At 50.8% G+C, this 16,061-nt stretch overlaps 7 protein-coding genes across 7 annotated transcripts; 4 read left to right on the forward strand and 3 right to left on the reverse strand.

Annotated features, from left to right (window-relative positions):
* Positions 1–729: 729 nt before the first annotated feature.
* Positions 730–3,959, forward strand: T069G_09718 (uncharacterized protein; the record flags this gene model as incomplete). Its single annotated transcript, XM_056176928.1, has 6 exons — positions 730–733; positions 809–1,005; positions 1,074–1,457; positions 1,515–1,743; positions 1,804–2,258; positions 2,313–3,959. The coding sequence occupies 6 exons, from the start codon at positions 730–732 to the stop codon at positions 3,957–3,959; spliced, it is 2,916 nt and encodes a 971-aa protein (XP_056025406.1).
* A 567-nt stretch (positions 3,960–4,526) lies between these two features.
* T069G_09719 (rhoGAP domain-containing protein) lies at positions 4,527–7,298 on the reverse strand (the record flags this gene model as incomplete). The annotated part of the gene is made up of 4 exons (XM_056176929.1): positions 4,527–5,380; positions 5,455–6,916; positions 7,010–7,191; positions 7,253–7,298. 4 exons carry the CDS (start codon positions 7,296–7,298, stop codon positions 4,527–4,529), a joined length of 2,544 nt encoding a protein of 847 aa, XP_056025407.1.
* Positions 7,299–9,819: 2,521 nt separating this feature from the next.
* T069G_09720 (membrane dipeptidase (Peptidase family m19) domain-containing protein) lies at positions 9,820–11,364 on the forward strand (the record flags this gene model as incomplete). Its single annotated transcript, XM_056176930.1, has 4 exons — positions 9,820–10,057; positions 10,133–10,345; positions 10,408–10,780; positions 10,839–11,364. 4 exons carry the CDS (start codon positions 9,820–9,822, stop codon positions 11,362–11,364), a joined length of 1,350 nt encoding a protein of 449 aa, XP_056025408.1.
* Positions 11,365–11,564: 200 nt separating this feature from the next.
* On the reverse strand, positions 11,565–12,063 carry T069G_09721 (ribosomal protein s13/S18 domain-containing protein; the record flags this gene model as incomplete). The annotated part of the gene is made up of 3 exons (XM_056176931.1): positions 11,565–11,876; positions 11,952–11,996; positions 12,061–12,063. 3 exons carry the CDS (start codon positions 12,061–12,063, stop codon positions 11,565–11,567), a joined length of 360 nt encoding a protein of 119 aa, XP_056025409.1.
* A 374-nt stretch (positions 12,064–12,437) lies between these two features.
* Positions 12,438–13,483, forward strand: T069G_09722 (cyclophilin type peptidyl-prolyl cis-trans isomerase/CLD domain-containing protein; the record flags this gene model as incomplete). The annotated part of the gene is made up of 4 exons (XM_056176932.1): positions 12,438–12,762; positions 12,830–12,956; positions 13,037–13,188; positions 13,281–13,483. 4 exons carry the CDS (start codon positions 12,438–12,440, stop codon positions 13,481–13,483), a joined length of 807 nt encoding a protein of 268 aa, XP_056025410.1.
* A 416-nt stretch (positions 13,484–13,899) lies between these two features.
* On the forward strand, positions 13,900–14,370 carry T069G_09723 (uncharacterized protein; the record flags this gene model as incomplete). Its single annotated transcript, XM_056176933.1, has 2 exons — positions 13,900–14,085; positions 14,173–14,370. 2 exons carry the CDS (start codon positions 13,900–13,902, stop codon positions 14,368–14,370), a joined length of 384 nt encoding a protein of 127 aa, XP_056025411.1.
* A 363-nt stretch (positions 14,371–14,733) lies between these two features.
* On the reverse strand, positions 14,734–15,739 carry T069G_09724 (uncharacterized protein; the record flags this gene model as incomplete). The annotated part of the gene is made up of 4 exons (XM_056176934.1): positions 14,734–14,873; positions 14,929–15,150; positions 15,207–15,568; positions 15,645–15,739. The coding sequence occupies 4 exons, from the start codon at positions 15,737–15,739 to the stop codon at positions 14,734–14,736; spliced, it is 819 nt and encodes a 272-aa protein (XP_056025412.1).
* Between the last annotated feature and the right edge of the window lie 322 nt (positions 15,740–16,061).

Genomic DNA, 16,061 nt, shown 5'->3' on the forward strand with positions numbered 1-16,061 from the left:
TCACAGGGCAGCGGCGGACAAAATAAGCGGTACTGCAATGACTAAAGGCTCTAGTTGCTCGGACTATATTCTAGGTAGAGCAGATGTCAATTCTTGATATCTCTCATAGACTATATTATATATATCTCTAATTATTTAATAACTTACTTTTCAAGATGTTTTTGCAGTTTATTATCTATTCTCAGACATCATTTGGCTTCATAGATGCTTCTTATACTGACTGGCTTATTTTGTCTAGCATCTGACCGGGGTTTCGCCGCGCTCTCAGCTTCCGAGGTTTCGGCGGTAATTCCGTCATCAAGCTTGGACGACGTTACGAGTACCTGCTTAGTCGGTCACCTAAGCCAAACACCACCAAACAACCTTTGAAGCTATTCGAAGCTCTCCCAGCCCAGCGCCGACAACCCTCGATCGACGTGATAGCAGGATGAACCGGCTGCTGCAAGCCTTCATCATTCCCTGACGAGCCACGCCTCGCTTCTCGATAGATCTCGCAGACTTCACTCGTTGCTGCACCGGCCCCGCGTGGGGCAATTCGTCAACATGTAGAGTCAACCCGAATAGCTATGTTATACGTTATATACGAGTTCTGACGCTGGTGGTGGGAATCACAGGTTCGAAAAATCTCTATACGACCTCATTCGGGGTCTGCGCAACCACAAGGGCAATGAGAAGGAGTACATCCAGAAGACACTCAAGGAGTGCCGCGCCGAGGTTCGCAGCCAGGACATGGGTTGGTTCCCTCGTTCCCTCTCTTTCTCTTCTCCAACGCGACGACGATTCTGACTTTGATTCTGCGCTTGTCTAGATCTCAAGGCAACGGCCCTATTAAAGCTCATCTACCTCGAAATGGTCGGCCACGACATGTCATGGGCCTCCTTCCATGTCCTCGAGGTCATGTCGTCGCCCAAGTACCACCAGAAGCGCGTGGGATACCTAGGCGCTGTGCAGAGCTTTCGGCATGACACTGAAGTTCTCATGCTAGCTACCAATCTCCTAAAAAAGGTATTTCATGAGATCGCTTTCCATTGCTCCTCTCAAGGACTGCTCGATGCTGATTCTTCCATCATTAGGACTTGGCTGCCACCACTCCAACAGTTATATCCCTTCCGATTGCCACTCTCCCCCATGTCATTACTCCGTCCTTGGCTCTCTCGACCCTCGCCGACTTGCTACCACGCTTGAACCATAGCCATGCAAACATACGCAAAAAGACCCTCGTCACACTATATCGCCTGGCGCTCGTATACCCCGAGGCTTTGCGTGCTGCCTGGCCAAAGATCAAAGATCGCCTGATGGATCCCAACGAAGACCCGAGCGTAACGGCAGCCATTGTCAACGTCGTCTGTGAGCTTGGTTCGCGGCGACCCCATGACTTTCTGCCTCTGGCGCCACGACTATTCGAGCTATTGGTGGAGAGTGGTAACAACTGGATGGCCATCAAACTCATCAAGCTCGTCTGTCTTTCCTATCCCTCAGGTTCTACTTTTGTCTAGGCTAACATCATGGTTCAGTTTGCGACGTTAACACCGCTTGAGCCTCGTCTTGTCAAAAAGCTGTTGCCTCCCCTTACAAACATTATCCGAACGACTCCTGCCATGTCATTGCTGTACGAGTGTATCAATGGCATCATACAAGGTGGCATTCTAGACAGCGCCGAGGATATAGCGGGAGCTGATGAAATTGCAACCCTCTGTGTCAATAAGCTGCGAGGAATGATAATGATTAATGGCGATGCAAATCGTGAGTACCATGATCTAAGCTCTTGATGAACTCCTTCCAGTGGCTAACCCATCGATTCAGTAAAATATGTTGCCTTGCTGGCCTTTAACAAGATTGTTCTCACGCACCCGCATCTTGTTTCCCAGCAGGAGGATGTCATTCTGGAATGTATCGATAGTACAGATATTACCATCCGCGTCCAAGCCCTTAATCTTGTAAAGGGTATGGTTACCAGCGATAACTTGGTCCCCATAGTGAGCCGCCTGATGAAGCAGCTCAAGTCGTCATCGCCGTCCAAGGATCGCCGTCCTCCAGGAAGCTCATCCAACACTCCCGAAACAGAATCCGATGATGAATCGCAAACTGCTATTACAGCGCCAACTGTCCGAGACACTCAAGCTCTCCTCATTCCTGACGACTACCGAATAGACATCATTGAAAGAATCTTGTTCATGTGCTCCAAGGACAACTATTCGAGTGTATTGGACTTTGATTGGTACATTGATGTACTGACACAACTTGTTCGAATGGCTCCTGTCCCACGAACGTTCGATGCAGACACAGGCGCCTTGCTCCCAACCCGCCAACAGGTTGATGTTTCCGAAAAAGTAGGAGATGAGCTGCGCAACGTTGCTGTCAAGGTCAGGGCAATGAGAGCAACTGCGGTCAGGGCAGCGGACGTTATTCTTGACCAGTTGCTCGGTGATAATCCGGTTGGACATCCGCTCAGTTCAGGGGCTCTAAAGTCGGCCATATGGATCATTGGTGAATACTCTATACAGCTAGCCCTGCCAGATGATAGTCTCAACGGGCTCCTCCAGGCCATTCCGAGAATCGGGAAACCAGAGATCGTTGCGGTAGCGCTCCATGCTACTGCTAAAGTCTTCTCATCAATCGCCGGCAGCGAACTTGAACCGTGGACCTCGGAACGAAAATCAAGGATATCGCTCCTCCTCGCGCGCATATTAGATGTATTAGAGCCGCTTGCTCTTCATCCGAATCTTGAAGTACAAGAGCGGGCGGTAGAATTCATAGAGCTGCTCAAGCTGACGGCAGAAGCGGCTTCAGGGCAACCTCCATCAACAGATGAAAATAGCCAAGAGCCACCCTTGCTTCTCACACAGGCTATTCCATCCTTGTTCACTGGCTGGGAACTCAATTCCGTTGCTATCCACGCGCAGAAGAATGTGCCCCTTCCAGGAGGGCTGGATTTAGATGAACCAATACACAGTAACCTCGGCCGGCTTTTGGCTCAAACCGATATTATTACGCTTCAATCTGATGAGGCTGATGAGTTTGAGGTCTACTATCACCAACGACCGCCTCCTTCGAGCATCTCATCATCGGCTCCAGCCATTAGCAGACTGGCCGATCCAGATGATGACATGGCAAGCTCCTATCAACAACTCAGTGAGGAGAGTTATTTGGATGCAGACATTCTTGCGAAGAGAAAGGCAGAAAGGATGGAGAAAAATAAAGATGACCCCTTTTACATTCCGAGCGATAATATCCTCAGGACATCAACCCCAATCCATAACATCCTACAAAACCACAATGGTCCCGCCTTGGATATCGATTCCATTCCCGTCATGCAACTAGACCTCGAGAAGGTTGGAAGTACAGTCGCTGCGCCCTCTCGACCGCGACCTCAGCCACGGCAGAGAGTCATCGTTGCTGCGGATGAGACCCTAGAAGGGAGCGACAGCGGCACCGGGCGACAATACGACTCAGAAAATAGTTCTGGTAATCTCACCAAGGCCAAATCTAAGAAATCAAAGCAGCACTCTCTCCTACAAGTTGACTCGAGCACTATCGGGTCCTTCAGCCTGGAAGGAAACGCCTCTGAAGGATTCGACTATGAAAGGCAGCAGCGGGAGGAGGCGGAGATGCAGCAGGCCATGAAGGAGGTGGAGCGGTTACGACTGGAAATGCAACGGGCCAACGAGAGGATTCAGATGGCTCAGGGGGCGGATGTTCAAGGCGTCGTCATAAAGAAGAAGAAGAAGAAGGTGGCCAAGAAGACTGCGGGGGACGATGAGAACGAACCTACAAAGGTCAAGCCGAAGAAGAAGACCAAAAAGGTAGTGGCGCAGACGGCGGAAGGTGGTGAGCCCGGCGGCGCAACTGAAGATGCGCCGGGGAGTCCTTCTGCGAAAGTAGCGCCGAAGAAAAAGAAGAAGAAGAAGGCACCCGTCGAAGAAGTCGAGGCAACGGGAGAGGCAGGATCTCTAGCATGAGGCTATCGTCTTTGTGTGTCTGGGAATTAGAAACAAGGAGAAACACTCCCATTTAGCCACGTGAAAACAAATTTGTACATATGGAGATGATTTGTATAGAGGAGCAGGCGAGCGTAGTTTTCGTCAAAGAAACAAAAGGGGGGCCATCACTATATCTTATCACATTTTTTTCCATTTTCCTCCATAAGAAATCACTGTCACCGACGAAGAGAAGAAAATGCCAGGATAGCAATACTAGAATAAAAGATATTTCCAAAACAATAAAAAACAAAAAAAGCAAGATAGTGTAGCGCATATATGGCATCTCAACCTCCCCCCCTTAATCCCCCTTGTCCTATAATCCCTCCCTTTACTCCAGATTTCCAGCCAACGCATCTATCTAGCCCTTCATACCAAACTTTTTTTGTTTTCCTTCTCTCACGACAAAGGGAAAGACAGTCCATACACACAGTTTCGCCATTTGCTCTGGTGAATCTACAACAAACAAAAGCACACACATTTCGTCATGGTCCGTAATCCATACAATGCAAACGAGAAGGGAAAACATGTCATCATAGCTGGAGATTACTAGTACTCCATCGGTCTGTCCTCCAGGGTCACGCCGCGAGGGCTGGTCTCCCTTGGGGGAGTGGCGGGATCGCCGCCACCAAACTTGGCCGCGGCTCCCCTACCCAGGCTGTCACGTTTCTCCAAGCCCGGCTCGGGCTCGACCTCTGACTTGAGGGGAGATCCATTCGTGGCGTCTGGGGGACTGGTGCTGCCATCTGGTGCAGGAACCTCCAGGCTGGATCGCTTAATGGCATTCAGACTGCCAAGACTGCTGCGGTGGCGGTCCGATGAGGTTGTCGGGCTGGTCTGGATAGGAAATCGAGTCTCAGGGCCGCCGCTGCTTCGCTCCCGTCGGTGACCTCGCGGGCCAGGAGCTGGGCTGGTGGCGCGGCTTCGCGGGGCATGGTGAATCTTCTTCTCGAGCAAGGCCTTGTTCCTCTCTTCCATCAGAGCTTTCCTGTTACTTTCATCGGTACTAATCGCCCGAGGACGTCCCGGGACGGCGATGGAGTGGCTGGCAGTTGACATGCGCTTGAGCTCGCTGAAGATTGCGTCTTTGTTCGCAAACAGGTCGCGGACAAGTCGGCTCGCGTGCTTCTCTTCCATTGTGAGAGAAGTTTCTGTTCGTGGACGGAGGACGCAAGGAGCCAAAGAAGTGGCCAAGGCCGCAACGTACTCCTCATCAGCCGAAGTAAGATCAATGAGACGCGTAAAGTGGTTCATGCAAGCGTCCAATGTCGCAATGTTGGTCAATCGCAGCTGTGAAAGAGTCTGTTGAAGCACCGCAATTCGAGAGGTCTCTGACGAGTCGGTGGCCGGGGTGGTGTAAATTGTTCGAACGATTTCGTAAACGTGAGAGGAAACCAGGGAGTCTAGTAAAGGAGAGAAAGCAAATGTTAGTTTACGCAGAAATCTTTAAATGAAGCGGGCCAATGCTGTTTCTTACCAGGAAGTTCGAGTAGATAAAGCTTGAGAAGGGTCGCAACGGTTGGAATGTCAAATTCGTCGAAAACCTCGGGAGCAACTGGCTTGCCGTTGTTGATCTTTGCACGAAGCTTGTGTGTCTGGGCAAGGGGCACATCGAGCAGCCACACTCCTCGTCTCGCTTCGTCGCCCTCCAAGTCAGGGTAGTGGTTGTCGAGATAGGTCAGGATAGTGGTGATGATAATGGGCACACGTTTCTTATCGGCTCTCGCGCGTGCCTCCAGATCAACGCCAAAAGTCTGCTCATCAACCTTGTTGTAGTAATTCTCATAGACTACGACCTTTGGAATGAAGCTTCCAGTGCGGTAGTTTTCCAAAAGATATCGGAGATCGCCCGAGGGCTGCACAGTCTCCTGGAAAAGCATCATCTTGTCTACAGTCGACTGTAGGCTGGGAATGACGTTGCCAATGGTTCCCGTGAAGTCGAGGATGACCGTCTTGATAGCTTTCAACCGATCGAGCTCACAGCGCTCGAGAAACTTGAGGTGCAGGAAGATGAGCTCTTCCAGTTCGCAACGGAGCTCATCGAGCTTCTGGACACCGGCCTTGTATGTCTCATCCGCCTCCTTTGCTTCGCGCTGCAATCGCTGAGGAGCGGTCTCGCCAGGCCTAGAGTTGCCGAGCACACTCCAGCCGGACAGCAGCTCGCTCACGGTTCCAACGACGGGTGACGAGTCGCCGCCATCTGAACCCGTAGCAGGCATGGAGAAAGTCCGGCCGAGCGTCTGCTTCTTCTCGGGGATGCCCGCAAGCTGAAAGGCCTTGGGTCTCCACTGGTAGAACATCTTGGACGAATTGGCAAACGTGTTTCCGACATTTCCAATGAGGCGCAACATGCCGTTGGAGATGAGATCCTGCCCAATTCTCTCAGCGTAACTGACGCTTGTGGTTCCCATGCTTCGCTGAAGATACTCGACGATATCTGAGCCGGCAGATGTGTTGAGATATGTGCCCAGAATGGGGACTTTGGTTTCTCCCATCTTGATTGTCGACAACATCTGGGACAGGATTTTCTTCATCTGCTCGGGTTGGTAGACATCGTCGCCAATCTCGTAGACCTCCTCGTTCTGGGGCTCTTCTTCCTTGTGAGGTTGAACCTTGATCTCGGGAATCGGCGGGGCATTTGTCTGGGCCTGCTTGGGACTGGATTCCGGGTCCTGGAAAGCAAGCTTGTTCTCCTCTTCCAGGTCTTCCACCAGTCGGCACTTGTTGAAATAGTTTGACCGTAGCTTTTTGACCACCTCAGCTTGTTTGTCGTGCGCCTTGATTCGCAGCTGGAGAACATCTTGAGAATCCTGAATACGAGTCTCGTGAGCATCGCACCATCGAGAAAAGGGATTGACGACTAAATCGCGGATGCTCTGGGCAATTCGGATGTGACTTTGAGAAGCCTCCTGCATCTCCGCTCGCATGCCATCGTAGGCCTACACATTTCGAGAGTCAGCGAAACCATTGCCTAGTCAATACACCAACGCTAACCGCAGCGGCGCAGCTTAGATCCAACTTGACTGACTGACCTTGCGAACAGTGGCGCCGTCATCTCGAGAGAAGCCGCCGGTCAACTTGTCTGCGGCCGGCGCAATTTCACTGAGACGCTGTCCATACGCTTCTTCGGCCTCGGCGCGCAATCGGGCTATGGTAAGCACCTGGCGATCTTCCACAACACCCTGCTGCAGCTTGCTGAAGAGGACACCCAGTCCTGATGACGGTTAGAAAAGGACGACGGCAAGCACCTGCGCAGGGTCGGGGATTCAAAATACCAGCAGCATAATCGTTCGACCAGAAGGAATCGGCGAATCCAGGCATCGTTATCTATTCGGAGTCCGACCGTTGAACCGTGGGAGCATGCGATAGCTACGTCGTACTGCTGCCGAGGGGCTATTTCGAAAGGGGGGGGTTCTTCACTCGCTAGCGAGTTATGGAGTTGAAAAAAAGACTTCCAGCAACTCGATTATCGCAACGATGAGGAGGTCCTAACACAGCCAGGAACACCCGCAAGAAGGAAAAGAAAGAAGAAATAGGGGCGCCAAAAATGTGACAAAGGAGAAGACACAAAATCAGCGCGCCGGGGGTCGTAACACGAATTGGAGCGGTGGCAACGAAGATCCGGGCAGTCGAGTCGAAGTTGCGAAGAGGAAAAGATAAGATATGGTATTAGCAGAAGCAGAAGCAGAAGCAGCGAGAAATAGAAGACCAAGGCTGGACAAGAGCTTCGCAGAAGGCTCGAGAATAAGGAGAGGAAGTGCGCTGTGCTCCGCAGTGAGCAGATGTTAAATGCAAGCACAAAGATGGTGAGAGGCTCACATGGAGGCGGTTTGGCCGAAACAGCTAGAGCCCAGGTACGAGGTGCCAACGGAGGTCCCCTAGCCAGCGCCTGAGGTTTAGTGGTTTAGTGCAGGGAGGAGAACGAGGCTCAGACGCAGGTAGACGCAGGTATGCATGTACATGGCGGGCTGTTAGGCGATTGGCAGGGCAATGGCCGGGCTCCCCTATTGTGGCCTGCTCCTGCTCCAGGTACCTCTTTTCCTCGAATCACCTCTGGCGGCTAGCAGACAAACAGCATCCCAAGTCTTTTTTGGCGCTGACTGTGCTATTCAAGTTTGACAGAAGCTGGACTGGACTGGACTCCATTCGTACATGCACTGGTACAGGTACATGCCAACAGAAGTAGCATTACCCAGTAGTGGTTGGCCATTCGCTCACTAGCTGGCCAACCAGCAGTCCCGTTATTAATAGGCCGCAGTGTAGTCATGATGGTAATAATCCCACAATACGCTCGTTCTCTCTCCTCTCGTCTTCACGAGCTGGGTACGGGCGACCTACCTTGCATGTACCCGGGCGTTACTGGTTAGCGGCACCCGCCTGCAAGACTCAGGAGCAGATATCAAAAAGCAGGTACTCGTACTTGGTACTATCAAAGTACGAGTACAGCGCTTTGCATGATTCCCTGCAGCAGTTGCAGATTCTGTACGAAGCTCCTGGTTTCAGCAACGTGCTTACGCTCTTATGAAGGGACTCATGGTCATTTCGGCATCTTGGACAGGGCACGGGCCAGTCGTATTAATATTCTGTGTCTGCCATTCTTTTCACCGTATCGTCAAATATGGTCACCGCCTCATTGCTATCATTTCCACTGCACGAACCCCAATTGACGGCGAAATGCGCTGCTTTTTCTTGTTTTGGACCGTAATATAGCTAGCTGCCACTAGATACTACTAAGGTATCAAGTCAGCGAGGAGGTGTTGATACCTCTAGCGACCAGAGTCAAGTGCTCTCTCTTTCTCTTTTTTAGTTTCTGTCAGTGTCAGCCACGTAAGGCCGTTGGAGTTGATGCTATTCTTAGGGGAGCGGGTCAGTCAATGACAGATTTTGCACAGTGGAAAATGCGGCCATACTTACTTGGTCGTAGGGCGAATCGTTGATAACAGAGGGTCGGGGTGCGTGCGGTGAAGATGTGTAGATTTGCTTGTGAAGAAGTGCAGCAAGGAGATTTATTTCTATGGGCTATGCATTATTGCATTAGGTAGGAGGATAGCAAACAGCCAGTCATATCATGAGGTTTGCAGTTCGTGATAAGAGGCACGAGGAGGGATAATGTAGCAGTACTTGGCTGAGACCTTTAGATATCAATCGAGTACCTGAGCTTGTACAGTACAGCACTAATCTCGCCGAGTTTGTGGATGCCGCGTGCATGCCATCAGGTGCGCCGGTATGCCTTGGCGTTCAGCCTCGTGGGCGGAGAACATGTGCCCTACGCTTTTGATCTCTACGGCTGTTTGTAGGTGCTTGAATGCTACTGGAAGCTGATATGTTTCTTGTTCTCCATGAGGCTAAGGGCCATGAACGGGCCAGTACTTAATAACACTTCGTCAAGCCAATCGACGGCCAGAAGCGAGACTTGTACCTACGTTAGCACTACTTCAGATCTACCAGCGCCGGTTCCCCCACCTTGTTCTCGCCCGTCAGCATAAGACACGCAGTCTAAGCATGTGCGGTAACTTAGCTGGAGGTTTATTGCCCAGTGAGACACAAGACAACACCAAAACACAGACAGAATACAAAATCATTCGCATGTAGTATTTCATCAAGTACTAGGTAGTTTGTTATGTGAAAAATGATGCCATCGCAAGTAGCAGTTGCACAAGCACTCCAGATGCCGAGGCTGTTCGTCCTACGGAGTACGAGTACACACTCATCTATTATCCCGGGGCTTTAGTAAGACTCCGCGCCAAACCGCGTACTATCTTAACCAGATTGCGTATCTCGGAGATAATCATCCTCCCCTTCACTGTCGTTTCACTCGTTTCACAGCCCTCAACCGCCTCAAATGGCCGCGAAATCATATACGATTCTGCCCACCGCAGAGAGGGCAGGCTACTATCAAAAGTCGCGCAAGCCAAACTACAAGAAACTCGCCGCGGGCATCGCACTGGTCATTGCCTCCATCGGCTTGCTTTATAAGCCGGCGGTCTCTCACTATGAACGCATCTATCAACAGTCACACTCCAAGACGCACTCAGTCGAGGAGAGGGCGCGCACTATCCTATCAACTACTCCTCTGATTGGTAAGAAAATCACAGTCTGCACTTACACGTAAAGGAGATTCCAGCCCAAGGTCTAACACACAATGCGCTATGTAGATGGTCACGTCGACTTTCCCCTTGTTCTGCGCGGCTATTATGGCAATCATCTAGATGGAGACTCATTCACCGGCCCCTTTGAAGATGGAACGCTCAAGGGCCACGTCGATCTCGCTCGACTAAGAGCCGGCCATGCGGGAGGTGCTTTCTGGAGCGTCTTCGCGCCATGTCCAAAGAACGGCACAGACTTTTCGGATGCCAATTATGCTGATAGTAAGGGCTCTGTCACGCCATTTAATCACCGCGTCTTGCTAATACTGATTCTTTGCAAAAAGGCCTCCAATTCACGCTGCAGGAGATTGACATCATGAAGAGGGTGTTTGCCGCCTATCCTGATGACTTTGCCCCTGATGTCGACGGCTCCGATGCGATTAGTGCATTCCGGGCTGGAAAGCTGATTTCCCCCTTGGGTGTCGAAGGTCTTCACCAGATTGCCAACCTGGCTGGCAACCTACGCTTGTATCGCGATCTTGGCGTAAGATATGCGACATTGACTCACAACTGCCACAACAAGTTTGCAGACGCTGCCCTGTTGGAGAGTCCATTACGGGTAGCCCCGCCGGCTTGGAACGGTCTTAGCGATGATGGACGCAAGTTGGTTCACGAAATGAATCGTATTGGTATGATTGTCGATCTCGCTCACGTCAGGTATGTTAAGCCCCTCCAGCTATTATATGTGAAAACCCCTGCTCACTCTCTTATACAGTGAAAAGACAATGGTGGATGTCCTTGGCGGGACGTCATGGGAAGGCTCTAAAGCACCCGTCATCTTCTCACACAGCTCGGCCCACAGCATCTGCCCTCACCCGCGCAACGTCAAAGACCACGTCCTCCAGCTGGTAAAGAAGACCAACTCCGTAGTCATGGTCAATATTGCTCCGCAGTTCATCTCGTGTGTCGAAAGTGACAACGAGTACGGCCTTCCCGCCGACGATCCTGACAACGCCACCTTGGAAAAGGTCGCTGATCACATTACCTACATTGGAAACCTCATCGGCTATGATTACGTCGGCATCGGCACCGATTTTGATGGAATCGGATCCGTCCCCAAGGGCCTCGAAGATGTCTCCAAGTATCCCGACCTGATCGCCGAATTGTTACGACGAGGCGTCAGCGACGTGGATGCCGCAAAGATTGTGGGAGGCAATGTCATTAGGGTCTGGAAAGAGGTGGACGCTGTTTCCGCTCAACTCAAGGCCAGCGGCGCGCCCATCATGGAAGACAAACTGTAAGCGTACCAAATATATAATATGTAGCGTTTTCTTCGTACGTTATTTTTGTCATATACACGTATTATACAAGGCCTGGTACATGCAGGCGATATTCTTTTTGACGCATTCCCATCCTTTGGGTTGGCTGTGAATTTTAACCTCCCAATGCTGTTCCGAAACTCCGTGCCCTCTCCACCACAACTTCAGCTCAGCCAGAAGCTTTAAGCCCTGCGATCTACTCTGTTGAGCTTGTTGGCGGTTGCCGTCTGTGTTCTCGTTCGCTGGCCGCGGACTGGCAGGCCCATGGCATGCCGCCTGCCTCGGTAGGATCCGATATCTTTCAATCTTCTGATGTTTTCCTGCACTTGTCTTCTTGCGTCTGTCTCAATGGACATTTGCGATAGTTCCGCTGTAAGGGAAGTGACTGTTCTCGGCGCTAATGAGCCTATTTTGGCAAGCTGGTGAATCGAGTATTTGGCCATGATGCGGGCAGAGGTTGTCGGGCCGAGAGCGTAGAAGGATTCGAGGGCTTTCTGCTTGAGTGTTAGAGTCGAACATTGCAAATCGGACGACAAAGCTGTGTTCCGGATCGCAGGCCTTCTTCATACCTTGACCAGCTGCCCCTCGTGGAAGCTGACTCCCAAGATGAACACCTATAATAAATTGATTAGTCTCATATGTATCTTCGGTAAAGAATCATTAGCAGGAATTGCGTACCATTTTTTATGTCTATGCCAATTGCAAGTCGCACTCTGAAAACACCCAAACGCTACAATGCGCCAGTCTCTCTCTCTACTTGCGCACCTTGAGAAATCTCGACAAGGCCATTATGGTGTGGTGCCAGCCGGGTAAATGGTGGCTAAAATCATCCACCTAAAAAGGCAGGCCAGGGTGCTTTCTGTGGGGCTCTCACACGCAAGCAGTTTGAAAGCGGACAAGCGGGGCAAGGCGTGAAACGGACCGCCCTGCAGTTGCGATACTAAGCAAGGTGTACCAGTATATCTGTCCATCTTTATCTTCCCGGCTCTTCTTCTCCTACATCTTGACAATACGCAAGACCGAGATCCAATTGTCACTCGTCCAGCACATTCACCATGTTGAGCTTCAGGCGGCTCTTTACCACCGCCATCTTGTTGGTGGTGGGATTGCTCTTCTTCGTCAAGTCGGCCGAGGCTGCCAAGGGCCCCAAGATCACCCACAAGGTCTACTTTGACATTGAGCACGGCGACGAGAAGCTGGGCCGAATTGTCATGGGTCTGTATGGAAAGACTGTCCCCGAGACCACTGAGAACTTCCGAGCTCTTGCCACTGGCGAGAAGGGCTTCGGCTACGAGGGCTCTACCTTCCACCGTGTTATCAAGCAGTTCATGATCCAGGGTGGTGACTTTACCAAGGGCGACGGCACCGGTGGCAAGTCGAGTAAGGATAGCCCCAGAGACGATTCCCAAGGCGCCCGTCCTATCTGACTAACAATTGCTGCGTCTAGTCTACGGCAACAAGTTCAAGGATGAGAACTTCAAGCTGAAGCACACCAAGAAGGGTATCCTGTCCATGGCCAACGCCGGACCTGACACCAACGGCTCCCAATTCTTCATCACCACTGTTGTCACCTCGTATGATTGCCTCTCCTCCTCCCTCTCCTTTGGACATTGATGAGAAAAAGAAGAAGAAAAGCTAACGTAGTGTTCAACAGATGGCTCGACGGCCGCCACGTCGTTTTCGGCGAAGTCCTCGAGGGCTACGACATTGTCGAGAAGATTGAAAACGTCCCGACTGCCGCCGGTGACCGCCCAGTGAAGACTGTCAAGATCGTCAAGAGTGGCGAGCTGGAGGTCCCTCCCGAAGGTATTCACGTCGAGCTCTAAATTTATCTTACATGGTAGACCACTCTTCAATTTTCTCCCGTGACCGGTATACTGATGAGTTTTTGGTCTTAGATTCAGAGCCCTCCGGCACGGCTAACGCACCCGGAGCCGTTGGTGATGACGTAGCTGGAGTTATCGACGCTGATGGTGCGGGTTCTGCAGGATTTGGAGCGCTCCGTGTGGTGATGTTTGCTGCTGTTGGTGCTACCATTATCGGCCTTACTCTCCGATTCAGGAAGTCTGGCAAATCCCCCCATGAGAAGAACTTTGCTTGATTCATTGAAATGCGAAGCATATAAATAAATGTTAAAGATTGGTTACAGAGAGTTCTAAGCAGCTGTATTGTGATGAAATTCCATGAATTGATTGTCCAAGCTTCCAATTATAATCTATCTGTTTTTCTGTATGTTGCAGAGAACATAAGGAGTGCAACTGTCTTGAAGGCGCGGAGGTCCCCTGTCACGTGGATCGTGCAACTGTGGGAGGGAAGAAAAAAAAGTTCGAGATCCGCTTTGGGACAAGCAAAATGCTGCGTCTCGGGCTAGTACTAAAGTTTCTACTACTAAAGTTGGTGGATATTTTCATACCATAAATACAGCACAGAATATCAACAGAAATAAGAACGATAAGAAGCAAAACTGAGAGACAAAGAAGAAGAAGAGAAGACGAAAAAAAAAGAAGCACACGAAAAATGAAGGTTCTCAGTCTCAACTTCCTGACCTGCGCCGTCAAGGCCTGCAAGTCCTCATCCAGCTCATATCCTCTCCACCCTCAAGACGCAGAACTGGTGCAGGATGAAATCGAGCTCAACCCAGACATACTGATCAACGTGCTGCCACGCCTCGACTGGACAGCCCTGCGAACGACTTCATCAGAGGTAACGTTGTCCTACTATAACACTCATACCAAAAGGTATACTCAGAACGACTCCCCCGGTGAACTAACCCTGGAACTTTTCGAATAGCTCGGCTTTCCGCCTCTGCCTGAGCAGGCGCCTACGCAGGAAGAGCTGCGGACTGATGAGAAGACGTTGCGGGACTTGCACCACTTGTTGCTGGAGACGCAGATTTCCGAGGGGAAGCTGGTGTGTGCCAACTGCGGCCACTCGTATGCCGTCAAGGAGGGCATTGCGAACTTTTTGCTGCCGAGTCATTTGGTGTAAGTTTTCGTGCTGCTGAAAGTCATTGAGAGGTTTCTAGGGATTGACTTGAGTGAAAAATACAGGTAGTTAAGTTACAAGGGAGGAGATTGTCATGGGATGATAGGAGTACAGGCGTTTGTTTGTTTGGTCAATAGACATGACCAAGATGGTCGGATAGAGAAAAATTAAGATTTCATGTCTTCACTATTATGCATTTCCTGTTCACACCATTTCTGCAGAAAGTACCATGAAAATTGTATTCTTTTGATATAATACTCGCGAAAAGCAAACACATACCCCTATACTGGAAATTAAAGAATTATTGTTACAGGATTCTCACGCATAACCTCGCTACATGATATCTTGCCGGGGGCGGCAGATGCATTACTGGTTCTTCTTCTGTGCGGCAGGGCCCATGTCTTTCTCAAACGCACCATATGACACCTCAAGGCTTCCAAGAGCTCTAATACCAACGCTAAGAATAGCAAGCAGAATAACGGCGGTGATGAGCGCCATGAAGATACCTAGATGCTGATTAGCCCATGTAAATAATCGCAAAGCGAGCACTTCAATTCCTACCGGGAGTAAAGAACTGGTACTTCTCAAACAAGGGGAGCTTGTCCCACTCGGTGCTGTTGCCTCCCTTTGACGGCTCGTCGCTCTGAACATTTCTCTTCAGCTCCGTCCGGAGAGCTTCTTCGAACTCGGGTTCGTAGATGGGCTCGCCTGGGGTCGAGAAGAAGAGAAATGTATAGCTGTCGCCCTCTGTGGCCTTCTCAAGGCCTTGTGCGAGTTTATCATCTGCCGTACTATTAGCTACCGTCAAGGCTGACTGTTACAGTTCCAGAAGGACAAACCGTTGGCAGCGAATGCGGCAGCCCTGCCCTCCCAAGACAAGGGAGCCAGATGGATCTCCTCTACAGTGGCCGCCTTGCCCTGCTTAGCACAAGCAGACTTGATGTATTCTGATAGTTGTGCATCTTCTAGATTTCCGACGACCTCGTTCACAATCGATTTGCCCTTGATTCGCTCGTCATCGACGACTTTGCAGAGATGCGGCATCACGCAGCCACTGGACCGACGGATGTCTTGGGTGTTCAAGCCAGGCTGGGAGACAATGAGGTACCGATCGGTTGGGCACGTCGACAGCGCATCTTTGGTGAAGCCCAGCACTGAAGAGCTGGTTTGAATCGAATCCGCGCTGGGGGCCTTGGCAAAGCTATGATGTGAATCTGGTCAGCGCCTCCAGCTCATATCAAGAGCATCATATCAAGGATATCGGTGATAAGGCATACGACGACGTTGACAAAAGAATCCATGGCGATGAATCGAAAAAGGCGTTTGCCGCGCCGGAAAACGCCAAAAGGCTCGCAATCGTCTGGAAATGCATGGCCGCAGTTGTTTGTGATTCTGGCCAGCAGATGGTCTGGGTTGCAGATTAAGAAGCCGAGAACTTGGAGCTTCGGAGGTGCGACAGCGCGCTGCATCATCCGCCGAATATGCAACTACCGCAGTTATTGCTAAATCCGGGAATCCCCTGCAGCTTGGATAAGTCGTCAGCTATTACCTTTTTTTGGACGAGTGCGCTAGTACTAAGGAGGCAGTACTGGGACGATAATGCAAGCTCCCTGAAAATCGGCCTCAAATTATTTTCCAGATAAGGTGGATGGGAAATTTTGCAATCACGACAACGGAGAACAAAAGTTGCAGCA

This window comes from Trichoderma breve, chromosome 6 (assembly GCF_028502605.1).
Source record: "Trichoderma breve strain T069 chromosome 6, whole genome shotgun sequence".
NCBI classification, from domain to species: domain Eukaryota; kingdom Fungi; phylum Ascomycota; class Sordariomycetes; order Hypocreales; family Hypocreaceae; genus Trichoderma; species Trichoderma breve.